The sequence below is a fragment of the Hevea brasiliensis genome, chromosome 17, assembly GCF_030052815.1.
Source record: "Hevea brasiliensis isolate MT/VB/25A 57/8 chromosome 17, ASM3005281v1, whole genome shotgun sequence".
Classification (NCBI taxonomy): Eukaryota; Viridiplantae; Streptophyta; class Magnoliopsida; order Malpighiales; family Euphorbiaceae; genus Hevea; species Hevea brasiliensis.
Window position 1 is genome coordinate 41905877 of NC_079509.1, and position 27473 is coordinate 41933349.

The 27473-nt window shown below is 30.4% G+C and overlaps 1 protein-coding gene and 1 pseudogene across 3 annotated transcripts; one reads left to right on the plus strand and one right to left on the minus strand.

Moving 5' to 3' along the window:
• Window positions 1–358: 358 nt before the first annotated feature.
• On the minus strand, window positions 359–3308 carry LOC110658915 (putative cysteine-rich receptor-like protein kinase 23; annotated as a pseudogene).
• An 18288-nt stretch (window positions 3309–21596) lies between these two features.
• LOC110658879 (1-acyl-sn-glycerol-3-phosphate acyltransferase LPAT1, chloroplastic) lies at window positions 21597–26444 on the plus strand. 3 transcript variants are annotated; one of them, XR_002495669.2, is made up of 8 exons: window positions 21597–21958; window positions 22060–22103; window positions 23039–23108; window positions 24110–24301; window positions 24390–24796; window positions 24975–25076; window positions 25726–26028; window positions 26114–26444. XR_002495669.2 is itself a non-coding variant. In XM_021816643.2 (7 exons), exons 1-7 carry the CDS (start codon window positions 21916–21918, stop codon window positions 25939–25941), a joined length of 1074 nt encoding a protein of 357 aa, XP_021672335.2. In that variant the 5' UTR covers window positions 21598–21915; the 3' UTR covers window positions 25942–26444. The 3 variants fall into 3 exon arrangements, 1 of the variants encoding a protein (XP_021672335.2); XR_002495670.2 differs by having other exon boundaries at window positions 21598–21958; window positions 26129–26444; XM_021816643.2 differs by having other exon boundaries at window positions 21598–21958; window positions 25726–26444.
• The last annotated feature ends 1029 nt before the right edge of the window (window positions 26445–27473 follow it).

A 27473-nucleotide genomic window follows, 5' to 3' on the forward strand; every position in this document is an offset into this window, starting at 1 on the left:
ATTTCATTAAAAAAAGTACATATTTTAAATAAGAAAAAATATATAAAAAAGAAATTATAATTTAATTTTTATTAATTTATTCAATATTTTTTTCTATTAATAAATGTGATTAAAATATTAGTTAGTATTAAATAATAATGACGTAGTAAATACGTTGAGCTAATATGGCGAATACGTAGCTCTGACATAGCAACACGTCAGTGCCATGTAAGCATCACATCTATCATGTATAGTCGCATTTGCGTCGTTTAACGGTAACTAACAGTTTGAATTATATTTGTTAAATGGAGAGAAACATAGGTATCAAATCAATAAAAATTAAATCATGCTCCTTCATGTGTGCCGTACAAAGTAAAGTTCATCGGGGTAACATTTGAGAAATAGATACATTATTGATAGAACAAATGCCATTTTCTTCAGCTTCACCACTTTTAACAGAAAAAGCAGGTTTTTTAGGACAGGCAATAGCTATATTTTCATTTTTTAGCATGGAATAAACTTCCAAGATTGATGGTCTATCTGTTGGACTTTCTTGTACACATAAAAGGGCTACTTGCAGGCATCTCAAGAGTTTACATGGAGAAAATGAATCGTCTAGTGTTGAATCCATAAACTCCATCCTATTTTCCATTTTCCACAAATCATAAGCCTGTAAATTGATAACACAAAATCATTCTTCTAAGTTCTAGTCATGATCTTGATTAGCAAAATTATTTTTGAGCTAGTAAAAGTGACGACTTACATATTCCAAAAGGTTTAGGTTCTCGCTCGAGCCATAAAAATAGGTATTTTTCTTGCCACTTATGATTTGTAGAAGCAGAACTCCAAAGCTGTAAACGTCATACTTTATCGAATACACGCCACGTCTCACATAATCAGGAGGTACATAGCCACTGCATATTATATGAATCTGTTGGATGGTTTATGCTCATCTTAGTATAAATATATCTTCCAAGAAGCAATTAGCTTACTATGTTCCAACAATCTGTCTGTCCAGTATTAGCTTCATTGCTCTCCTTCCTAACAATTCTCGCCATGCCAAAATCTGAAATTTTGGCTTCATCCAATTATCTAGCAAAATGTTGCTGGCTTTAATATCTCTGTGAATTTTTGTAAAATTTGAGTATTCTTGGAGGTATAGAAGCCCTTGAGCAATCCCTTCAATGATGTGAACACGTTGTTCCCAATTCAATTTCAATCTTCTATTGGGGTCTACATCACAACAGAATTATTCTGTAAGTCGAGGGATGAAATGTGCAAGTAAAGCTGTAACATGATGTACGCACATACCAAATAGGTAGAAATCCAGGCTTTTGTTGGGCATGTATTCATAGATCAACATTTTCTCTCCCTTTTCAGTGCAAAATCCCAAAAGTCTCACTAGATTAACATTTTGCAACTTTGCTGTAAGTTTAACCTCATTTTTGAACTCCTTAAGCCCTTGATGTGAAGTTTTAGAAAGTCTCTTCACCGCTATTTCCTGTCCCGTTTCTAGTGTACCCTGGCAAATTCCAAATCAAGTTTTCAAAATAAAAAAAAAAAAAGCCATATGCCATATATTTCCCTTAAAAAAGCTTTAATTTTTCTTTTCTTCATCAAAATCACCTTGTAAACAGGTCCATATCCACCCTCTCCAAGCCTATTTTCATGCGAAAAGTTACTCGTAGCTGCTTTGATTTCAGAAAATTTGAATACCTGTAGATTAGGAGCATTTTGGTCTGGATATTCATTTCCTACTGCCTTAGGTCCTAATAAAAAGCTTAATAATTTGCCAAGTTCTATTTTCCCTGAACCAAAAACACAGAAAAATAATGCAAAATCTGTAAAGAAAAAATGTTGATAATATATATAAATATATATATTGGAGTTTTAGTCCATATATAATAAGTTTATTACCTTTTGATTTGATCCTGCTTCTTACATAGTATGATACAGAGCCAAGTAAAAGCAGGAAGATAACCATTCCACTTGGAAGTGAAATTATAATAATATGCAATTGCTTCTTCTTTCCATTGTCTTTATTGCCAACCTCAAAAGCTGTTAGTTTATCACAATAATTAGGAAAATTAATTAAGACCATATAGATCATTAATATATACTTAATGAACAATTTCCTACCCGCTCGAGAAAGCTGCCAGTTATGGTCATTTGAGAGTTGAAAGGCATTGTAACCAAGAAGTCCCTTTGTCTTGGCATATGAAACTTTAGTCCCAATAGCCTCAACATCATCAAAATTGATCCACAATGTTCCAATGGTGAAATAATTCACTACGTATGTAGCATTGTAGACTGAAGTGGCTCCATAGCCGTAGCTGGGGATCAACGTTTTAATAAACTTATAGCCTATGGAGCCATCCTTTGACAGAGCTGGTCCCGAGGCTGGTACACCAATGGAATTGTCATTTGGGTTCATTAGAGTCCACGCATAACCATGGTAAGCCACACCCAAAACTAGCTTGCTTGCTGGAAATCCTCTTCTTAACCATTCTTTTATACTAGAATCAGTACTAACATGACCTGAAGGATCATATAAAGCAGCATGGTTTCCTGTAACATTCTCCTTTAAGGGTACTTGATAGTCGAATGCTATAATATTTGCCCAATCTATGTTTCTCAGAATTGATTCAACAGGAAAGCTCGTGGCACCAATAATCGGCATGCGATGAACAGCCATTGTCAAGACTAATCGTGGCTCGCTAGTGTTTCCTGACTCAGAATTTATAGCAGCCCGCCACTCATCCCGCCACTCATCTAAGAGAACTCCAATATTTTTCATGTCAAAGTCTGTGTTAGGCCAGGTCCAAGAAAGGTCTAGACCACCAAAGCCATAAAGCCTGGCAGTCTCTATTGAGGATCTGATAAAAGATTCTCTATAAGAAGGCTGGCTGGCCATTAAAGAAAAGGTGGAGTAGTTTCCATAAGCAAGCCCGATAGATAGAAGTGTGATTATCGATGGGTTCTTACGTTTAATGATATTTGTGAAGGTAGAGACAGTTGATTCATTAGAGAAGCGAAAGGAAAGCTGGTAATTGGAACTGTTAATATAGGCAAAACCATAATAAAGATGGGTAAAAAGAGCAGAATCTACACTGGTTACAGGGAGATTGGTCACTGAATCATAGTAGGCAGTTTTGATGGGGAATTTACCGTACAAGGGTGAGTTAGAAATAAAAATTACTAAAAATGGGTGCAGTATAAAAAATTTATGAGATCAGGGTGAGAAAAGTCAAGAGCCCTAAAAACGCTAGTATCAATAGCGTTTTAATGTCCAAAACGCTATTAATAATAGCGTTTTGTGCGGATGACATCCAAATTAAAAAAAAATTAAAAAAAAAAACTGGACGCTACTATAAGTAGCCTCCAACTTTTGTTTTAATTTTTTTAATATTTTAAATAAAATATAAATATTATTTTAATAAAAAATATTATAATAATTAATAATATATATTATAATATTTTTATTATAAAAAATTATTTTTTAATTTAAAATTAAATTAAATTTTAATTAAATAAAAAATTAAAATTATAAAATATTATTATAATAAAAAAATTTTAAAAATTTAAATAAAAACCTGGATGCTACTGTAAGTAGTAAGTAGCGTCCAGCTTCTTATTTAATTTTTAATTATTTTATTTTTACATTTTAAATAAAAATAAAAATATTATTTTAATAAATAATAATATAATAATTAAAATCATATATTATAATTTTTTATTATAAAAAATTATTTTTCAATTTAAAATTAAATTAAAAAAATATAAAAAAATTTGTAATGTAATTTAATTTTAATTTTTAATTGAAAAATAATTTTAATTTTTTATTTAATTAAAAATATTATTTTAATAAATAAAATTATAATATTTAATATTATACATTATAATATTTTTATTATTATAAATATTATTTTTTAATTTAAAATTAAATTAAAATTTAATAAAATAAAAAAAATAAATAAAAAATTTAAGAAAAATTGGACGTATTATAGGTGACGTCTAATTTTTTTTTTAATTTTTAATTATTTTATTTTTAATTTTTTAAATAAAATATAAATATTATTTTAATAAATAAAATTATAATATTTAATAATATATATTATAATATTTTTATTATAAAAATTATTTTTTAATTTAAAATTAAATTAAAATTTAATAAAATAAAAAATAAAAAAAAAATAATTAAAAAGTTTAAGAAAAATTAGACGCTACAATAAATAGCGTCCAATTTTTCTTTTAATTTTTAATTATTTTATTTTATATTTTAAATAAAATATAAATATTATTTTAATAAATAAAATTATAATATTTAATAATATATATTATAATATTTTTATTATAAATATTATTTTTTAATTTAAAATTAAATTAAAATTTAATAACATAAAAAATAAAAAAAATAATAAAAAGTTTAATAAAAATTGGACGCTACTACAGATGGCGTCTAATTTTTCTTTTAATTTTTAATTATTTTATTTTTAATTATTTTAAATAAAATATAAATATTATTTTAATAAATAAAATTATAATATTTAATAATATATATTATAATATTTTTATTATAAATATTATTTTTTAATTTAAAATTAAATTAAAATTTAATAACATAAAAAATAAAAAAAATAAATAAAAAATTTAAGAAAAATTGGACGCTACTACAGGTAGCGTCCAATTTTTCTTTTAATTTTTAATTATTTTATTTTTAATTATTTTAAATAAAATATAAATATTATTTTAATAAATAAAATTATAATATTAAATAATATATATTATAATATTTTTATTATAAATATTATTTTTTAATTTAAAATTAAATTAAAATTTAATAAAATAAAAATAATTAAAAAATTTAAGAAAAATTAGATGTTACAGTAAGTAGGTCTAATTTTTCTTTTAATTTTTAATTATTTTATTTTATATTTTAACTAAAATATAAATATTATTTTAATAAATAAAATTATAATATTTAATAATATATATTATAATATTTTTATTATAAATATTATTTTTTAATTTAAAATTAAATTAAAATTTAATAACATAAAAAATAAAAAAAATAAATAAAAAGTTTAAGAAAAATTAGACGTTACTATAAGTAGCGTTTAATTTTTCTTTTAATTTTTAATTATTTTATTTTATATTTTAAATAAAATATAAATATTATTTTAATAAATAAAATTATAATATTTAATAATATATATTATAATATTTTTATTATAAATATTATTTTTTAATTTAAAATTAAATTAAAATGTAATAAAATAAAAAATAAAAGAAAAATAATTAAAAAGTTTAAGAAAAATTGGACGCTATTGTAAGTAGCATCTAATTTTTTTTTTAAATTTTAATTATTTTATTTTATATTTTAAATAAAATATAAATATTATTTTAATAAATAAAATTATAATATTTAATAATATATATTATAATATTAATTATTATAATATTATTTATTAAAATAATATTTATATTTTATTTAAAATATTAAAAAAATTAAAACAAAAGCTGGACGCTACTTATAGTAGCGTCCAGCTTTTTTTTTTTAATTTTTTTTAATTTGGATGCCATCCGCACAAAATGCTATTTGTTGACCCCGTGTAGCTCAAAATGAGCATTGATTTTGATGATAACAAAACTCAAAGAGAATCTATCTAACCTAACCTTTAAGTGATGTGTAGATTCTTTGTCTTATGCATAAAGAACCTTTGAAGTTGCATCTAAGAAAAAAAGATACTCAAAGGCATTCCAAGACAAATCCAAAATGAGAAAAAGACTATGGAAGCCAAGACTCAAAGAAAAGGTATGAAGAGTATAGTGTTAGAGTCTTAGGCCTTTTTGTGAAAAAGAATGGATGAGAATTTAGTCATATGGAGCTCAAAAATAAAAATTTATTTTCTGATTACTTTTTCTCATCATGACCTTGAACACAACCATTGAAACATTTTTCAAAGGTCTAAATCATTTTACATTGCAAGTTGAGACATGCAGCTGTTGACTTAGTTTCCTAACTGGTTTGCTAAAATTTTCGGTTTGCTAATATGTTTGCTAAAAACATTAGTTTGCTAACCAGTTTGCTGACTGCTCCTAAAATTTTATTAGTTTGCTAACTGTCCAGAGCTGCTCAACTTCGCACAAAAGGATAAAATAACGGCCATTTTGTCTTGGGCAGTGTGTATAACGTTCCAAAAGGGTTTCAAACGGTCTAAAATAATTTGGGACTATATATACACCTTCTCTACTTCATTTACAATTTAATGAAAGCTTACATTTGATCTCCAACATTGAATTTTCATTTATTGCTTTTATTCAAGAGCATTTAAAGATTTTGAGCTACCATTGGCAAATCAACTCATCTCTTCTTTATAGTTTGATTTGTATTGAGTAAGAGTGAGTGTTGAAATATTGAATTGCATTCAAGAGAGGTTGTACAAGCACCTATTGAAGCTTGGAAGTGTAAGTGCTTGTGATAGCACTTGTGGAGGTTTCAAGCTACCTTGGTGTAAAAGCTTGGTGTTGAGAAATTGTAAAGGGCTTTTGGTCTCTTGCCTTCAAAAGAGCAAATAGTGGAGAAAAGACTCAAAGAGGGTTCTTTGAGAGAGTGGATGTAGGCTAGCTAAGCCGAACCACTATAAAATCCTTGTGTTTGATTTCTCTAACCTTTACCTCTTTACTTTTATGCAATTTAAATTTCTTTTCTCATATACATGATAGTGAATGTTGGTTAAATAGATTGAGTTGATAAATTTGTGGACATATTGAGAGACTTGAGAAAATTAGTTGATAAATGCTTTATTAGAGATTGCCATATACATTGATTGAGAATTGAATTGCAACATAGAAACACATTGTTGAAGCACATATTACTTTCTCGTTATATAGAAGAATCACATAGTTGAACAAAGCCACAATTTTTCATTAGGCTATAAGCAAGGGCCGAAAAATTGTTAAAGTCCAATTCACCCCCCTCTTGGACTATTTTGGGACAACAAATTGGTATCAGAGCTTGACTCTCTTGCTTAGGGTATTACAACCTTAGAGTGATCCATAATGGCTAGTTCATCTAGTAACACTGCCGGCATACCTGCACCTTTAGTTGAAGGCTACTCAATCACTAGACCACCGCTTTTCAATGGCACTAATTATTCATTTTGGAAAGTAAGAATGAGAAATTTCATACAATCTGTAGATATTGATGCATGGAGAATTATTAAAAATGGTCCACATGTTCCTCAAAAGAATGGTACTGGAACTACAAAAGTTCCAAAACATGAAGATGAATATGATGACAATGATTGGAAGAAAATCTCTATAAATGCTAAAGCTATTAATATTTTGCATTGCTCACTTGACCTTAATGAATACAATCGTGTTTCAGGATGTCAATCTGCTAAGCAAATTTGGGATAAGCTTGAAGTGACTTATGAAGGAACTGATGTTGTTAAAGAGTCCAGAGCAAACCTTCTGATTCGAGATTATGAGTTGTTTGATATGAGGCCAGGAGAATCAATTGCAGATATGAGTACAAGGTTTACCGATCTTGTAAATCTTCTCAAAGCACTTGGTAAAAATTTGAGGAAGTGAACTTGTGAAGAAAATTCTTAGATCACTTCCAAAGTCTTGGGAAGCAAAAACAACAGTTATCCAAGATACCAAAGATTTCAAAACGTTCACCTATGATGAACTCATTGGTTCTCTCATTGCACATGAGATGGTATACAAGAAGGATGAAGTTGAATATGAGCAAAAGAAGAAGAAAAGCATTGCTCTCAAATCAAACAAAGATGAAGATAAGAAGAAAGGAGTTGCATTCAAAGCTGACTCAAGTGACAACTCAAGTGTTTCAAGTGATGATGAAGATGAAATGGCTGTGCTTGCAAGAAAATTTAAAAGAGCTTTCAAGAAAGGAGGAAGCAAATACAAGAAATTCTTGAAAAAGCATACTCCCAAGGACAAGTACTTTAAAGATTCAAAAGAAGAAATTGTATGTTATGAGTGTCACAAACCTGGACATATCAAGCCCAAATGTCCATTGCTCAAAAAGAAGAAAGGAAAAGAAGATAGGAGCAAGAAAGCTATGAAAGTAGTATGGAGCAACAGTGAAGAGTCTTCAAATGATGAATCGAGTGACAAAGAGGCTGCTCTTCTTTGTTTGATGGCATGTGAGGAGAAAGTTGAGAGCTCACAAAAAGATGAAGAAAGCGACAATGAGGTTTGTTGCAAAGGAATGAAGGAAAGTGATAAATGGTATATAGATAGTGGTTGTTCAAAGCACATGACTGGTGAAAAAGACAAGTTTTCAAAAATTGCAATGAAAGATGGAGGATATGTAAAATTTGGAGACAAAGGGAAAGGAAAAATAATTGGAAATGGCACAATTGGCACCAAGCCTTGTATTGAAGATGTATCACTTGTTGAAGGTTTGAAATACAACTTGCTAAGTGTAAGCCAACTGTGTGATAAAGGCTTTGAGGTAAAGTTTACTTCGTCTCTATGTACAATCAATAGTTTAGATAATGACACATTGTTCATTGCCAATAGATCAAATAATGTTTACTTGCTTGACATGAATAATTTTGAAACTAATCATGGTACATGTCTAGTATCTCTTGATAACTCTAGTTATTTATGGCATAGAAGACTGGGTCATGCAAGCATGCATACACTCTCAAAACTGTCTAAGAAAGAACTTGTTAATGGTCTTCCTAAGATTAAGTATGAAAATGAATTTCAATGTAGAGCATGTGCACTAGGAAAGCATACTAGAGCATCTTTTAAGTCTAAGAATATTGTGTCTACCACTAGGCCATTAGAATTGCTTCATCTTGATTTATTCGGACCCGTAACTCCTACTAGTCTTGGTGGAAAGTCATATGCTTTGGTTATTGTTGATGACTATTCAAGATATACATGGACATTTTTCCTTGCTCACAAAGATGAAACTTTTGAAAAATTCACCTCTTTTGGTAAAATGGTTCAAAATGAAAAAGGCTTTTGCATCTCATCTATAAGAAGTGACCATGGAACTGAATTTGAAAATCATTTGTTTGAGAAATATTGTGATAAATATGGAATCAATCATAATTTTTCAGCTCCTAGAACACCACAACAAAATGGGGTAGTAGAAAGGAAAAATAGGACTTTGCAAGAAATGACTAGAACTATGTTGAGTGAAAATAATTTGCCAAAGTACTTTTGGGCTGAAGCTGTTAATACATCTTGTTATGTGTTGAATAGAGTTTTGATTAGATCAATTTTGAAAAAGACCCCCTATGAGCTATGGAAAGGAAGGAAACCAAATATCTCTTATTTTAAAGCATTTGGTTGTAAGTGCTATGTGTTAAATAACAAGAAGGATAACCTAAAGAAATTTGATGCTAAATCCGATGAAGGAATCTTTCTTGGGTATTCAACAAAGAGTAAAGCCTATAGAGTGTTCAATAGAAGAACTTTGGTTATTGAGGAAACTATTCATGCTTTGTTTGATGAGACTAACCCTTCTATTAGAAGAAAAAATGCTTGTGATGATAATGAGCAGGTTTTTGGAAAAGAGAATATAATATCAAGTGAAGAAATGGAACAAGTTGATGACAAAGATGAGGAAACTCAAGGAGAAACTACAATAGATGTCTATGATGCCAATGAAGATCAAATTAATGAAGAAATGCCAAATCTGGAAGAATTACAAGTAAATGAGCCCCAGCATGAAGATTTACCTAAAGATTGGAGATTCCATAGAAACCATCCTCAAGAAGATATTATTGATGATCCATCTCAGAGGATGATGACTAGAGCACAATTGAGAAGATATTTTGGTAATGTTGCTTTTGTTTCACAAATTGAACCTAAATGTTTTGAAGATGCTCAAAATGATGAATGTTGGATTCTTGCCATGCAAGAAGAACTAAATCAATTTGAGAGAAATAAAGTTTGGAATTTAGTACCTAGACCAAAAGATCATTCAATTATTGGTACTAAATGGGTCTTTAGAAACAAAATGGATGAAAAAGGCAATGTTGTTAGGAACAAAGCTAGACTAGTGGCTCAAGGCTACAACCAAGAGGAAGGGATTGATTTTGATGAAACCTTTGCTCCGGTTGCTAGAATTGAAGCTATTAGGATGTTGTGTGCTTTTGCATGTTTCAAGGATTTTATGCTTTATCAAATGGATGTCAAGAGTGCATTTTTAAATGGTTATATTGATGAGGAAGTGTATGTTGCACAACCTCCAGGCTTTGAAAATCATGAGCATCCAAATCATGTTTATAAACTTACTAAAGCCTTATATGGTTTAAAGCAAGCTCCTAGAGCATGGTATGAAAGGCTTAGTAAATTTCTTTTACAAAATGATTTTCAAAGAGGGAAAGTGGATACAACACTTTTGTTAAGAAGCATCATAATGATATGCTCATTGTGCAAATTTATGTTGATGATATAATTTTTGGTGCTACTAACGAATCTCTTTGCAAGAAATTTTCTAAGATTATGCAGAATGAATTTGAAATGAGCATGATGGGTGAGCTCACATTCTTCCTTGGACTTCAAATTAAACAAATGAAAGATGGCATCTTCATAAATCAATCAAAGTACATCAAGGATATGCTAAAGAAATTTAAGATGGAAAATTTGAAGAGCATGGGCACTCCTATGAGTTCAACAATTAAAATGGACAGTGATGAAAAAGGTAAAGAAGTAGATACCAAGCTTTATAGAGGTATGATTGGCTCTCTTTTGTATCTTACTGCATCTAGGCCTGATATACACTTTAGTGTTTGCTTGTGTGCAAGATTTCAATCATGTCCAAAAGAATCTCATCTAAGTGATTAAAAGAATTTTTAGATATCTCATAGGGTCACAATCAATTGGTTTATGGTATCCAAAGTGCGAATCATTCAATCTTGTTGGCTATAGTGACTCTGATTTTGCTGGAAGTAGACTGGACAGAAAAAGTACCTCAGGTACTTGTCAATTTCTTGGTCATGCACTAGTTTCTTGGCATAGTAAGAAACAAACTTCAGTAGCTTTATCTACAGCTGAGGCAGAATATATAGCTGCTGGTAGTTGTGTTGCTCAAATTTTATGGATGAAACAACAATTGGAAGATTTTGGTTTAAAATATAATCTTGTTCCAATTAAGTGTGACAACACAAGTGCCATAAACTTGGTCAAAAATCCAGTCCAACATTCAAGAACTAAACATATTGAGATTAGACATCATTTTATTAGAGATCATGTTCAAAATGGAAATATCAAAATAGAGTTTGTTACCTCTGAAAATCAACTTGCTGACATTTTTACAAAGCCTCTTAATGAAGAAACCTTTTGTAGAATTAGAAGGGAAATTGGTATGTGTGAATCACTTGCTTGAAATCTAAATCATAATGACATCATGTATCTACATTTTATTGAATGTGTAATTGATCTGCTGTGATATTAGTTTGCTGAAAAATCTTTAAAGAATATTAGCTAACTTGTTTGTGTACTTGTGAAATTAGTTTACTAAGTAGAATTCTAATATTGCGTGACTAAAATTAGTTTGCTATATCGTAATCGCTCAAATCTCAAACCAAAACGTGATTATGGCTGAAATTTTCTGCGTGTCGATTATGCATTTATCTTTTCACATTTGATATTACATTCTCAATGTCAGGTCGACATGTAAAAATATTTATTTGTGCATATAAAGATAAATAGACTTGTTTAAAATAAAAAAAAAAGGGGGAAGAAAACAGGTTCAGAGAAAGTACACTGGAATAGAAAAGCGCGGGACTCAAGAGAACTTAAAATCCTCTGCCACACGAAACCGTCACCCTCTCTCTCCTCTGCTTCGGTTCACGAAACCTCCAAAATAAACCCATTTTCTTTCCGGCAAAATATATCCAAACCCATCAGACCTCTCGTCTCTCCTTTCCTCTCCACTCTTACATACCGAAAAACCAGTACTCAATTTCACATTTTTTTTTCGTCAATGGCTCATGCTAAATGAAAATCTCCAGTTGCTGCGGCTGCTTCCTCATCCTCATCAGCCTCCGACGATATCCCTGTCGCTGCATTACGAAAGAAATTGAAAGGGAAGAAAAATTTACCTGAATCGAAATTAACAAGTGGGTCTTCCGACCCATCCAAGGCTGTCGAACCCACTGTAACGACGCCAGAAAAGAAAAAGAAGCGGCAAATGCGAAAGAGTGATACCCAACGCAAAAATGGGGCTGCCCAATCTTTGGGCTCAGTGGATAAAGCACTATTAGATTGAAAATTTATCAAATGGGAGTACTTCAATCAGGTAAACTTTCAATTCAAAGAGATTTTTGAGTTTCAAGGATGGATGGTTTTGTGAATGTACAAATGATTTTGAATAACAGTTTATATGATGTATCTGTTGAACTGATAGCTACGGCTTTGAAATTGCCCAATGATGGAAATAAAATTTCCACCCATAAGGATGTTGCTAGGATGGCAGGCTTTAATTTGGTTAAGTTTGAAAAAGGTGCTTAGAGCAATTTACTATGGTTATTTGAGTCACTTGGATATGTGTATCATGTGGCACATTGTTAACAAAGTGAAAATGAATTTGGCATATTAGATTTTTAAGAACATGTGCAAAGCTTATGGATTTGGAAAATTGCCTTATGCACATCTCTTGATCTTTGTGTTTAAAGAGTCAATGTGAATGTCTCTAAGGAAAGCTCTAGGACTGATTTGATGGTGCTTAGAGAAATACATTCGCATAATCGATGGGAGAAAGAAAAGGTTTGAAAAGGGTGGTTCCTCCTCTGCTAAAATTGGTTCTGATTCTTGCATATTTAGTTTCCTAGTCTGTTTGCTACTTTTGGTTTTTAGTTTGCTACTGTCTACCTTACTGCGTCTACTTTGGGCTGACCTGCTTCTTTTTGGATTATTTTCTCCTATTTCCTTTTTGATTGATGACAAAAAGGGGGAGAATGGAAATATGTTGATGTGAATATGAAATATGTTGATGTGAATATGTGTTCATACTTACTTGTATTGATGGAAATATGGAAATATGGAAATGTGTTGATATACTTGTGAAGTGTGATGATATGAGAATATGTGTTGATACTTGTGTTGATGAATATGTGTTTATACTGGTGTTTATATTTGAGAATTGTGAAAATGCTTTATAGCATAAATTCAGGGGGAGCTTATGTACAGAAAATGGATTTCTTGGAAATTATGTGCATGTATTTAGGGGGAGCATTTTCGGTATACTATACTTGGATTTACATACTCACACATATTCTCACACACTTTTATTTTTGACTGATTGATTCAGTTGAGTTTTGTCATCATCAAAAAGGGGGAGATTGTTGACCCCGTGTAGCTCAAAATGAGCATTGATTTTGATGATAACAAAACTCAAAGAGAATCTATCTAACCTAACCTTTAAGTGATGTGTAGATTCTTTGTCTTATGCATAAAGAACCTTTGAAGTTGCATCTAAGAAGAAAAGATACTCAAAGGCATTCCAAGACAAATCCAAAATGAGAAAAAGACTATGGAAGCCAAGACTCAAAGAAAAGGTATGAAGAGTATAGTGTTAGAGTCTTAGGCCTTTTTGTGAAAAAGAATGGATGAGAATTTAGTCATATGGAGCTCAAAAATGAAAATTTATTTTCTGATTACTTTTTCTCATCATGACCTTGAACACAACCATTGAAACATTTTTCAAAGGTCTAAATCATTTTACATTGCAAGTTGAGACATGCAGCTGTTGACTTAGTTTCCTAACTGGTTTGCTAAAATTTTCGGTTTGCTAATATGTTTGCTAAAAACATTAGTTTGCTAACCAGTTTGCTGACTGCTCCTAAAATTTTATTAGTTTGCTAACTGTCCAGAGCTGCTCAACTTCGCACAAAAGGACAAAATAACGGCCATTTTGTCTTGGGCAGTGTGTATAACGTTCCAAAAGGGTTTCAAACGGTCTAAAATAATTTGGGACTATATATACACCTTCTCTACTTCATTTACAATTTAATGAAAGCTTACATTTGATCTCCAACATTGAATTTTCATTTATTGCTTTCATTCAAGAGCATTTAAAGATTTTGAGCTACCATTGGCAAATCAACTCATCTCTTCTTTATAGTTTGATTTGTATTGAGTAAGAGTGAGTGTTGAAATATTGAATTGCATTCAAGAGAGGTTGTACAAGCACCTATTGAAGCTTGGAAGTGTAAGTGCTTGTGATAGCACTTGTGGAGGTTTCAAGCTACCTTGGTGTAAAAACTTGGTGTTGAGAAATTGTAAAGGGCTTTTGGTCTCTTGCCTTCAAAAGAGTAAATAGTGGAGAAAAGACTCAAAGAGGGTTCTTTGAGAGAGTGGATGTAGGCTAGCTAAGCCGAACCACTATAAAATCCTTGTGTTTGATTTCTCTAACCTTTACCTCTTTACTTTTATGCAATTTAAATTTCTTTTCTCATATACATGATAGTGAATGTTGGTTAAATAGATTGAGTTGATAAATTTGTGGACATATTGAGAGACTTGAGAAAATTAGTTGATAAATGCTTTATTAGAGATTGCCATATACATTGATTGAGAATTGAATTGCAACATAAAAACACATTGTTGAAGCACATATTACTTTCTCGTTATATAGAAGAATCACATAGTTGAACAAAGCCACAATTTTTCATTAGGCTATAAGCAAGGGCCGAAAAATTGTTAAAGTCCAATTCACCCCCCTCTTGGACTATTTTGGGACAACACTATTATTAATAGCGTTTTGGACATTAAAACGCTATTGATATCAGCGTTTTTAGGGCTCTTGACTTTTCTCACCCTGATCTCGTAAATTTTTCATACCGCACCCATTTTTAATAATTTTTATTTCTAACTCACCTTTGTACGGTAAATTCCCCCAGTTTTGATCCAGGCTTGTGCCTCAAACAAAGGAAGATTGAGTGTGATCAAGAAGATTAAGAGGGCAAAGGATTTGGTTTTCATGAAGAGAAGAAAGATTGTGCTAATTAGAAAGTGAATACCTCTTCTTGGTATTCAATTTCTGTGTGAGCATTCTGACTTTTGTCCACGAAATTAATGATTTAACATTCTGTTTTTCCGTTTACTTCAACGGTCCTAAATTTGAAAATTTTCCATCTGGAGGTTTGTCAAGAGACTTTGATATCATTTTTCACAGTTGAAGAAAGTTGAGGGCTTGTTGGTTGGTAGGTGTTATGCGCCAAGTTTCAGTGAAGTGGTGCTTATGGCGTTTGACGTGTTTAGTTGCACCAAGATTTTGTACACCTTTTCTCGTTTGGTCGGGGAGTGATTAGGGGTGGAAGATGCATCAGATATTTTCTGCAACTTGGTGCTCTTCAGATATAATTATATCCTTAACAAGTTAAATAAAGTCGATCCAGGCTTACCCTAGTAGTTAAGACATTGCTTATTTTTGGCAATACTTCGGTTTCGAGCCGCTCCATCCCAAACAAAATGTATATCTGACTAAAAAGGAAATTTAAATAAAGATTAAAAAAAATTTGAAGATAAATTTAAAATTTCATATTTCAAAAAATTTATTTCCCCATTTTTAATATCCTCAATTTGGAGTGATTGTCATATGGTGAGCGCAGTGGAGAAAATTTTCACAACCTTTACTTTATGACTTCTAATATTATTATTCATTTTGTAAAATATAATGTAACATATATGATATAATTACCATGAAATTTAATTTTAACTTTTCATAAATTGGAATTTTATTCAATGATACTATCTATCATTGACTCGATCAAATGTGACATGATCAACATAGAATTTGAGTTAATACAAGACCTTTGAAATCTATTGTAAGCCCTATTGTTTTCAAAACACATAATTAGATCTTTTAAGTCTAATATAAGCCCTATTGTTTTCAAAACACATAATTAGACCTAACACAAGGCTCATATAAGCATAACATGAATAATATAAATTAAGGAGTCCAACTTGACTCAGTAACAACGTATAATTTTCAAGAGATTTCAACTCAACCCTAACTTAGTTGACCCCTTAGTTGCTGATTTAGTTAAAAGAAAAAAATAATCAGTTTGGATCACCTATACGAATACACCGAGGTGTATCAAACAACTAACCAAAAATAATTAATGCGTAAAGGAAACAAAATAAAAGCCCTAGGATTATATTAAAATTTTGACAGAATTTTCTCTTTATTTAAGACCTCAACTTCTACAAAGAAAACCATAGTTTATATAAGGTAACAACCTCACAGTATCCTCAAACCCACAACACTGCACTTATGCCCATCCGAGCCTGCCAAGTAGACCTAACTATCTCCCCTATTCTTTATCATCTCGGGTGCCTAAACTTCCTATAATAAATTATTTATTGTACTCAAAATTTTCAAAAATATTCTTGAGGGTACGTTATATTATTATTTTAATATTTCAATTCACTTTACTTGATTATTGTCAGGCCAAGAATATTTAATTAGGCCCTGAAAGTAAAGATAAGGACTTAAAGTTCAGGGTTAATGTTAGTTTTTAAAAATGATAAGCCAAAGGGCTTGAAAACTCACTAAGAAATCTCAGCCATTCGTGGCTCACCTAAATTTTTTGGAGAAGAAAATTATTCTAGTTGGTCTCAAATTGAAACCCTCAATGTGAGGAATCCATCAATTGTCTTGGATCATCCATGGTATTTCCAATTTGGGCGGGATCTCATTAGAAAACTCTACGGCTAAAAATTTTTTAGCTTCAATTCGTATGAGTTCCTACCATTAGTCTAGGCTTGCTCTACAATCCCAAAGGAGTTGATTGGGATTAGTTTTGGTCTTAGTGGTCCAACGGAGGAGATCTAGCGAGGAAGCCATTTTCAGGTTGCTTCCATTTATGACAGCTTTCTTTGGGTTTCTAGTGACTATGGCTATTTTTAGAAGGTGGGGAAGGCCGATCAAAGTTGGAGGAAGGGAAAGAAAGGACAAGTTTATTAACAGAATTAAAATTTGAGGACCAAATTGCTTTTAAATAACAAATCAATGCATGGAATCTAATCTATGTATGGGTTTTATTATACCTTAAGTACTTAGTTGTAAATTGACCATTCAAAAACAAAATGAAGAGGAAAATTAGGGGTATTTGAAAGTGGACCTTGAAATTAAATAATTGGACCCACTATTTTTTTTGGTAGACACAATTGGACCCACTTTTGCCATAGAGTTATGGCCCACTTTAATATGACATCTGCACTTTGTCCATTTAGCATAACACTAGTTTTTTTACAACGTTACGTTTGCAGCCGTTGTATATATTCATAATAATTTTTTAAAATAATATTTTGTTAATTTTTTATAATAATAGTAATAATTTAATTATAAAATTAATATTAAATTAAAATATAATTTATTTAAAAATAATTGGCTAGAAAAATTAAACATTTGAGTTGATTACTTATTTTATCTAAAACTTTTAATTTTTTACAATTAAATCAAAATTTTTGCAAATGAAGAAATTTTATATAAAATTGGAAATTCAGACTTTTGCCACAAATATGCAGTTTAATCTATATTTCTCAAACATTGTATGATAAAGATACATATAATTTCTCCCATTGTAAATAATAAACATAGAACATCTCATAAAATATTACAAATCTATACACAATTATTCAAATGAAATTTCTTACATTAGAAATTTATTAATTTTCATTGATTTCATTATTTTCTAAATTTTTCTGAGGTGATCCATTCTTTTTCTATCAACCAATAGCAAATTCATGCCTTAAAATAATACTAAGTGTAACAAATAAAAAATTAAGATGACATTTCATTCATGTTATCCCTGCCGACATATGTTGTGTATATGCAATGACTACCATAAACATTAATCTATAAATTTATAATATAATCTCATCATCTTTTCTAATTTTCTCTCATCATTTGAAAAAAATAATAAATGATAAACAACTCTAAAGTATAATTTGCATCGTGCACACAAAAATCACTATTACCTTCTTGACCTCTTCCTTACCCCCGCCCTAACTCCCATCCCTAAGGTCCATATTATCTCTCCCTCTCTTTCGTGCACTTGATTCTAATGTATTCTCTGCTTGCTTCTTTGGTGGCCTTCCAACTTCTCTCTTCTCCGCACTCTTCTCTAGCACCTCTTCCCCTAGAGTTCATTGAACTATAACTCGGAGTTCACAAGCAGTAAGACTTTCTAGTGAAAGTTCTTTGAACAAAGTAATTGCATTATTGATCTCTAAAGAATTTTTGAATGCAAACAGAGTAAACCCCTTCATCAAGCCTCCATTGAATCATTTATACTACCAAATCACCCTCTTGTACCTTTTAAATTCCTACAAAATAAATGATTTATGTAAGTATATAACTGATTTCTATAGCTGGTTTTCTAGTTATAGTTTTATTTAATAAAATTATTCAACTTTTAAAAAGAATATAACTATAATTGATAAAAAGTTGGATTATACTATTAGAAATAAGTTGAACGCTTAAGATCTTTTTTTTCTCTTAAAAAATTTTTTGAGATAATACACATTACCCACAAAATGGGCTTATGGATGACAACTCTCTCTAGTCTCTACATATTCATTACAATTACACTTATTTTATTTATAGTTATCCATATTTCTGTAGAGAATCCATTAGATAATGTTTATCTTCATTATATTATAAGTGTGCAATTTCATAGGCCACAATTTAATACAAACCCAACATCGAATTCTTATAATCACATTTAAATTCTATTACATGAGAATTATGATAAACTCCTAATACTATATGTAGTGTTTTTTTTTAATTACTTTCTTTACTTTTTAATTTTATGATATTTTTATTTTATTTAAGATATATTAAATTTTAAACACAATTTTTTTGATAATTATTTTAAATATTAAGATAAGATTGTAGACTTTTTATCTTTTTATGTTAAATATGATAATAAATAAATAAATAAAAATATGTTTTATGATGACACTTAAATTATTTTTGTTTAATAATATAATAGACGGTTTTTCAAAATAGAACTGTGAATTAAAAAGGATTTATTTTAAGGTTTTTTAAAAAAAAAAAATAATTTAAATTCAAAAGATTTTCTAGGCAAAGTAGGAAAGCAAAATAAATTTCTATCTTCTACCTATTTCCATTTTAGTTCCTTTTTCTAATTTATTTTAAATTTAGACTCCTATTTAAATAGAGATTTTTAAATATTTAATTATTTATAAAGAGTAATAAAAACTTTCTATTTGAAGAAAGAAAAAAATCTTCATCCATTCAAAATCTTTTAGCTGTTTTTTAATATAATATTTTAGAATGTATTTATATTACTTTTTTAATTATAATAGAATTATATTACAAAGTAAACTTTTATTGATTATTTTCTCTTTTTTCTTAATTTTATTATTTTTAAATATATTAATTTTTATTAGCCAAATAAGTTTAGTCCTACATTGTCATAAGTAGCACTAAAAATTTTAAACATATATAAACTCTAATATTAATTTCAATAATAAAAAATATAATTTTAAATAGCATAAAAATTAAGAATATTTTAAGAAATTCTAATGTTTCCTTCATATATTTATATATATTATAATTATATATTAATTATATTTTTTATTTTTTACTTATTAATTTTTTATTTTAGTTAATTTCTTCTTATAAAATTTTATATTTAATTGAAGTTAAGAATAAGTAAGACCGAGAATTTTATATTTTTATAAACTCTAAAATTAATAATTTTAAATTTATATAAATATTAAAATTAATTTAAATAATAAAATATAATTAAAATTAATTAAAAAAAAAGACATATTTGAGAAAGCTAATATTCTCTGGTTCCCACATTTATACATAGCATGGATCGATAAATAAATATGTATAAAAAAAACCAGTAAACAAGAAATTTGGCTTTTTTTTTTTTTTGTGGACGTGGAAAGGTATGACAAATTTGGAAATACTGTGTATCAACATTGTTCACCGAAATTTGGAGGAAAAAAAAAAAACCATTGTTCACCGAAATGCTTCACTTTTAATGTGTGGAGCGAATTATTTTTTATTTTATTTAATAATATTATTTAATATTTATTTTTTTATATTTTATGTTTTTAAAATCATATTACAATTTTCAATGTTAAAAATTTTAATTAATTATATTAAATATAATTTAAATTTGTCTTAAAATTTTGAATAATTATATTGCTATTAAAATTAAATTTTTGTTTTTTAAATACTTATTAATTATTTTTCTCCTCATATTTCTTTATAAAAATATAACAAAATTAACCAACTTTGTATTTGGAAAAAAGCTATAGAGATATATGCTATTACATTTTAAATTTTAAAATAAATTGATAAGTTGGTTAAAATATTATTTTAATTATTTTTTAAATTATATTAAGTATTTTATATGGCTATCAAAATTAAATTAAAATTTTATTTTTTAAAATGATTATTAATTATTTTCCTCTAAACATTTCTTAATAAGAATATAATAAAATAATATCTTATATTTTTAATAGCAACTTGATGTGGTCCATGGAAATACCTTACAGGCATAAAAATGTAAAATAGAGAACAAATGAGTCAGAGGTCCATCGAGGTGTTTCCGGTGAGGACCTCTGACACTCAAGTTAGAGCTTAATTATATGAGAGAATAATATATCAAAATTGATTAGGGAGAAATGACTTATCTCCATAGATGATTTGATCCATTTATATATATAATGATTAATTATAGTAAGTCAACTATATAATTATTAACTAACATAATTACGGGGATATATTGCTCTTTATAGTGCATAATTATATGCATTATCATCTTTGACAATCCTACAAAGATATAGATTAGTATCTTTGAATGGGATTCTTTACTTTAGTTGGGTGAATCTTATAGTGGTATGAATCGACTGAACGAAACTTGTAGTTTAATCATTACATACGATTAGGTCCATTGGCTATTCGAAACCCAAGTTAGTGCTTGTGTGTGTGTGTATATATATATGTTGGGAGTCATATCATTAGTCTTTCCTTAAATACAAATCTTTTAGTTTGTTTTGTTTAGTTATCAAAATTATGGCTGTTATCTTAAAATTTTTTGAGTGTGAATTATCACCTTAATTAATCTTTTTTGGGCTTAAATGGCAAGCAATCACTTGTGATAGCCTCTTGTAGGCTTAATGGGAAAAGATCTCCTTAGAGTATCTCTTCCAATCTTAGAGTGCCTTTTCATATTATAGGTGCCTTTTTCTGGTTTTAGGTGTTTTTTAGCGTATAAGTCTTAGTGTGCCTTTTTAGTCGTAGAGTGTCTTTTCAAGTATTGTGGGAGAAGATTGCTTTAGTGAGCCTTTTTGGGCTTGTAATGAAGGCGGGAGCTGGGCCTCTGGCCTTGTCTTTGGTTTTCATGGTCCAAAGATCCTTTACTTGAAGGTTTTTGACTTTAATTAAAGGCATTTGGCCTTGTTTTGAACCGTTGTTTTATTAGAAATCAAAAAAATTAATTAGATTCGATTCAAAATGATTTTTTTTATTAAAATTAAATTAAATTAAAAAATATAAAATATTTAAAATTAAATCGAATTAATTCGCTCACAATAAAAAAAATTAAATTGAATAAACCGAATAAATTCGGTTCAATTTGAGTTTTCGGACCTAAATATGTTCTGCCATGGGGGAGCAGACGACACAACCCTCTTCCAGTCCCAATCCAAACCCCCAAAGCGATGGCATTTGCTGACCTGAAAGGAACCTCAGCAATCAGGATAAAGGAAACAGGATAAAGGAATATTACCTCGAAATTCGCAAAATTTTTCCATTTTTGCTGCTTCCCTCCTTGTAACCCTACCCCCTCTCCCCTTCTTTCCCTTTTCAATATCAATCTTGTATCAATATCAATCTTGTATGCTGCACATAATCACTGATTCCTTTTGCTTGTTTTCTTTGCATTCATGGAAGTCGCTTCTCACCCAATTCATAATCCTCTTCTTCTCTGTAATATATTATATCTTTCTCTTTCTTGCTTGTTCTGTCTTTAATTCTTTAAACTTGTTATGCACTTTTTTCTAAGATTTTCTGTTCGTAACAACTTTCAGGTTGTGGAAGATCCAGCCTTTGTCTTTCATCTACTTCATTGCGGGTATTTATCTTTACCACTTGTTCTATTATGCAGCAAATTCCATTTTCCAATCTTTTTGTTTGTCTGTTTCTTTTGGATGGTGAGTGGGTGGAGGGTTTTTTGGAATGTTGTTGTTTGTGTCCTGGTTTGTTTCTGGGAAATTGGAAATAAATGATGAGGGAAATGGATAACTTTGTTCTCTTCTTAATTTGGTTGGTTGGGATTGGGCCTTCCTATTTAAATCTTCCCATGTGTATTCCTTTTCTGCTGTTTGTATTGTCAAACAATTTGTGGCAACACCTTATGATTAATTTCTTACAGAATCGCAACTATGGATGGTTTTCTTATTGTGGTTATGGTTGTTATGAGCCATGTTGATTAAGATAGTTCTATGGGTGGTTTCTAATAGACTTGTTCAAGTAGCATGGTGGGAGACCAAATCTTCTTCGAAATAAATGTGGGTTTGTTAAATAAAATTTGGGCCCTATTTGCTTTTTATACTTATCTGCGTTTGATGTTATTCCATGCAAAATTCTCCAGTCAAATGGCATGATATCATGTTTAGACAACCCGTTTTTTTTTTTCTTTTTTTAATTATACTTCCTCTGTTTTGGGTAAAGACGGTGGATTGGTTTTTGGGGGCTTAGGGTTGATGTTATTATGAAAGAGTACCTCATCTATTCTTCCACCTAATCAACCTTTTAGCCTGCTTAATTCTATGTTTTTTTAGATGTTGGTATAAAGCATTGACCTTAGCCTATTTTAAGTTGGGAATCAGGGGACATCATTTCCTTCTTCTCTCTCTGGACTCTTTGAACCATCTTTATGCCCTTGCTTCTATAATTATTCAAATGTCGTGGATTACTGACATCTTACAGAGAAGAAATTACCATTGCCTTTTCCACACCCTTAACATTTGCTTCTTGACAGAATTGTATACATTTCACTTATTGCAGTTCTATGAGCATAAAAGACTATTTGGACACTTATCAATTAAGCAAGCAATTTTGAGAAATTCAACTAACTGTAAGTGAATACTTTTCTAGTTATGTAATTAATTATCTTTGCTTTTCACTAAATGAATGACTGAGAATATTGCAATTGAATAAGTTTAGCTTTACAATTTCTTTGAACAGAATTGCAAAGTGGTTGTTCATGGCTTGCTCAATTGCCTAGAAAAATAATTTAATTCTGTTTGTGCACCTATGTAATAATACCCAATGTTTTTTGAGTGTTCATCGCATATGTTATGCAATAATATAAAAGGTTTGTTTCGTATACTTTTTATGTGGAGTTCTCCTGTGCCTGTGCACTTGCCTTTCACCCTTCCTGATATTAATTACTCACCCTTTTTTCTGTGTGACAAGAGAGTGGTGAGACAAGAGTGTGGGGGGATGGATTTATGCAGAGTTTCAGTCTGCCTTGTTTTGTTAAACAGCTTCCACAACTGCTAGTCTGATACCACTGTCATAGATCTCTTATTGACATTTAGTACTGATTACAAATGTTTTTGGTCGAGATTTTAATAATCTCTTTCTGCTTATATTAAAAGATGTAACTTTAGTTTGCCGAAACATATGGTCTCTCTCTCTCTCTCTCTCTCTCTCTCTCATGCACACACACCCTGCACATACAATCTGATTACATATTTGTATTGAATATAAATGGTGGTCCTCTTCAGTATACAAAGAGAGTGATGTTCAGGGATTATGCTAACTATGGTTATACTAATATTATTGTCTTTATATACACATATGCACATGCACATGTTCAATCATTAGATCTTTGAATTGAATAGAAGATGGTAGTCTAATTTAGTATCCTAGAAGATGGTATTCTTGGATTATTGAGAACTTCATGATAATACCAATTTCAGAACTCTATATTATTGTTTTTTTTTAGTTTGTTTTGTTTTGCTTATTAGAAAAATGTTCTGTTGTGATTATCATTAACTGCCTTGGCATTCAATCCTTTGGTTGTTTGGTTTCGTCAGGATCTTTTAAATAGTTCATTTTATGTTTCAACAGCTGCTTTGAATGGCTCTTTATGCATTCAAAGGAAGCATGTGGGAATTCCATGGACTTATCACTCACAAGAGGAGTTCAACTGGCCATATTTTGACTATAAATTGAATAAAAGCAATAAGTTGCGAAGACACGCAGGTGTAAGATCTGAACTTGTGGGAAATGGGATCCCGGATTCTTCCTATTCATTATCAGGTAGCAGGAGCCTTTATCAGACATTTGCCTTAATTCAATTTCAACTTTGTGCTAATTTTGTCTTCTGAAAAACTTCTCTAAAGTGCAGAAACTAAATTAGGGTCAAAAGTTAGGGGAGTGTGCTTTTGTGCTGTTACTGCAATTGCTGCCATTTTTCTGTTTGTGCTGATGTTGGTACAGCATCCTTTTGTGCTCTTGTTGGATCGGTACCAAAGAAAAGCTCATTATTTCATTGCCAAAATTTGGGCATCGTTGAGTGTCACTCCATTTTTAAGAATCAAGTTTGAGGGATTGGATAATCTACCTTCTCCAGATACCCCTGCTGTATATGTTTCAAACCACCAGAGTTTTCTAGACATATATACACTTCTCACTCTTGGAAGAACCTTTAGGTTTATAAGCAAGACTGGGATATTTCTATTTCCTATCATTGGATGGGCCATGTTTATGATGGGTGTCATTCCTTTGAAGCGGATGGACAGCAGAAGCCAGTTGGTAAGAAGCTATATTTCCTCATGTTGTTATTGATACAGTTGCATCCAGTTTATTTTTTTAGATTAGATGGCAATATAAAAAGTGGGTTAATTAAGATTATTCATTTCTTTTATTCTCAGTGAGTTGTGGTTGCATAATTGGTTTTGGATTTGAAATTCTGACGGCTTGGTATGTGTAGGAATGTCTAAAACGGTGCATGGAACTAGTGAAGAAGGGGACGTCTGTATTTTTCTTCCCAGAAGGAACACGGAGTAAAGATGGAAAATTAGGCACTTTCAAGGTAAAGATCATTCTAGGATTCTAGTATATTTTTTTTCCATGATAAGGTGTTTTTGTGAGAACAGGTTTGCCACTTGTGTTAAAATCATAAAATCATTTTTGTTTTTACAAAAACCTTCATCATGACATGTGTTTTATTACTGAGAACTATTGCTTTAAAAAAACAAAGGAATTAATTGAAAATACAATAATGATGCACTAGGCATGCATCAGAATTTTTTGTTGCTCTAATTTTCAATCTCTGTTTATGAAACCAGTGTTCCGAAACAGGAAGCTGTGTCATTGGGATGTTTGTTGTAAGAAGTAATATAGGTGACATCAAATTCATGTTTCCCATATATAGCTTTTATTTTCTGGAATTTCAAACTGCTCTTAGAGAACTGTTGTATATTCTTCATTGGTTCAGAAATGAACCTACATTTCCTTTGGGGAAGTTTCGTTACTGGTGCATGATGAGTATTTGGAGGGGTACCCAACAAACCTTGTAGTAGCTTGTCTCAGTTAAAGTTTGTCTTGCTTTTTTCTCGCTGCTTGTGCTTTCTGATACGTCTTTACCTTGTGATAAATATTTTAACAGTGCTAGATAATTTGGAGGAAGATTACAACCTTTGTCTAATTCTGTTTCCTTTCTTCGTGCTGTTGATGTGCAGAAAGGTGCATTCTCGGTTGCAGCGAAAACCAGGGTGCCTATAGTACCTATTACCCTTATAGGGACTGGAAAAATCATGCCTCCAGGAATGGAGGGTATCTTGAATTTTGGGTCTGTGAGAATTGTTATTCATAAGCCAGTAGAAGGAAGTGATCCTGAAGTTCTATGCAGTGAAGTTAGAAAAACAATTGCAGATGTGCTTGAACAGCAAAGCTGACATTAGTTTTAATGGATTGATGGTATTAGGAGCTTGGGCTTCCATGAATGAGAATAATTTGCTGAATTGACGGAAGCTTTTCTCAAGGTTGGATGTTTTGTATGGCAGATGTGTTTTCTGAAGCTGCAGTTATTGAACAATATACACTTCGATATTGATATCTGACATGCAGGTCTTGGCGTGCCAGGACTTGGCTTGGCCATGATGCAGAGCACAAAATCAATCTTGCACCACTTTCCAAAATGATCATGCAGGTGAATCCAAAGGGATGCTAACGACTAATGAGTTCACTGAATGCAAATAACAATTTTTACATGAACTGGGTTATGGTGCATTTCGCCAAATGATGTCACAGTTGCACTAATCAAAAGGCGATTTTGAGTTGTCTATAGTTTCTAAAAGTTCAGTGTCTTGATCTTTTGTGTTTCAAGTTTTTTCTTTTATGCTGCCATTTAGTCATTCAAAGTGAAATAATGAAAGCATTCACTATTTGTACTCATAAAGGAATCATTTCTTGAGTGGATTGGATAACAAATTATATAATATATGCTTGATTATTTGTGAAACAGAACTAATGATTTATGGAAAAAAAATTGGAGCCCACACGATGGTTACATCATTACGAGAACAGAGCAGCCTGATATAAGGCGGAAATTTGATGATGTGATGACTATGTTAATCCTTGTCTGCTTGAATGTAGGAATACAAGCATTGCACTGCTTTGTATAGAGACTGAAAATCCTGAAAAGGCCTGCAAGGTTATAGAGATTCTTAAACCTTAATGCTGTGGTCGGTATCAAGTTTATAAAGAGGAATAATAAATAAATAAATTAATTAAGCAAGTGGTTGTTCATTGTTTTAATCTAACTAAGAAGTATGCTAATTGGGAAAAACTTATTTTTATTGAAATTCGGTTTCTTGATTTCATGCTCGAAGATAAGAATGGTTTTGGAGGATAGGGTAATGACAAGACAACAGAGTTTGTAAGCAAGCCTGCAAATTGTCACAACGATGCAAAATAGAGAAGTCAAGTTCAGCAGAGGAACGACAGAAATTCAGCTGAGTCGCTACGGTGCTGAGCTGAAAAAGTAGTAACAATGGTTATTTTTTTCTTTCTTTGTTTTAGGTTACATTTACTAAAGCGCAATGTAATTAATTATGTAATATAACAAAAATTATAATATAATGTAATATAATTATCATTATATTTCTACATTTGGTTACAAAATAAAAATATAAGTAGTGTAACGCAATAATTTTGATTTTAATATTTATAGTGTTAATAATAACTAGTAGTGGTTACAATGATTGATTGTTGAGTAATAATGATGGCTAAGTGATGTTAGTGGTGGCAATAATGGTGAACCTGAAGATTAAATTCTTACTTCTTTAATTTAATTTAATTATTTTATCAGTAAATTGATAAAAGTCAGTGTGTCTGTATAGATGATTAATGCCGGCCGAACCAACTACAGTCGAGTCATCAACTATATGAGATGAATATTAACTGTTTTTATAATTTTAATGTTATT

What these genes read in the sequence shown, in the direction of transcription:
- LOC110658879 (XM_021816643.2), top strand. Translation starts at nt 21,916, where the DNA reads ATGGAAGTCGCTTCTCACCCAATTCATAATCCTCTTCTTCTCT. An exon ending in TCATAATCCTCTTCTTCTCT is followed by an intron (nt 21,959 to 22,059) that starts GTAATATATTAT and finishes AACAACTTTCAG; the next exon opens with GTTGTGGAAGATCCAGCCTT. An exon ending in TTTGAGAAATTCAACTAACT is followed by an intron (nt 23,109 to 24,109) that starts GTAAGTGAATAC and finishes ATGTTTCAACAG; the next exon opens with CTGCTTTGAATGGCTCTTTA.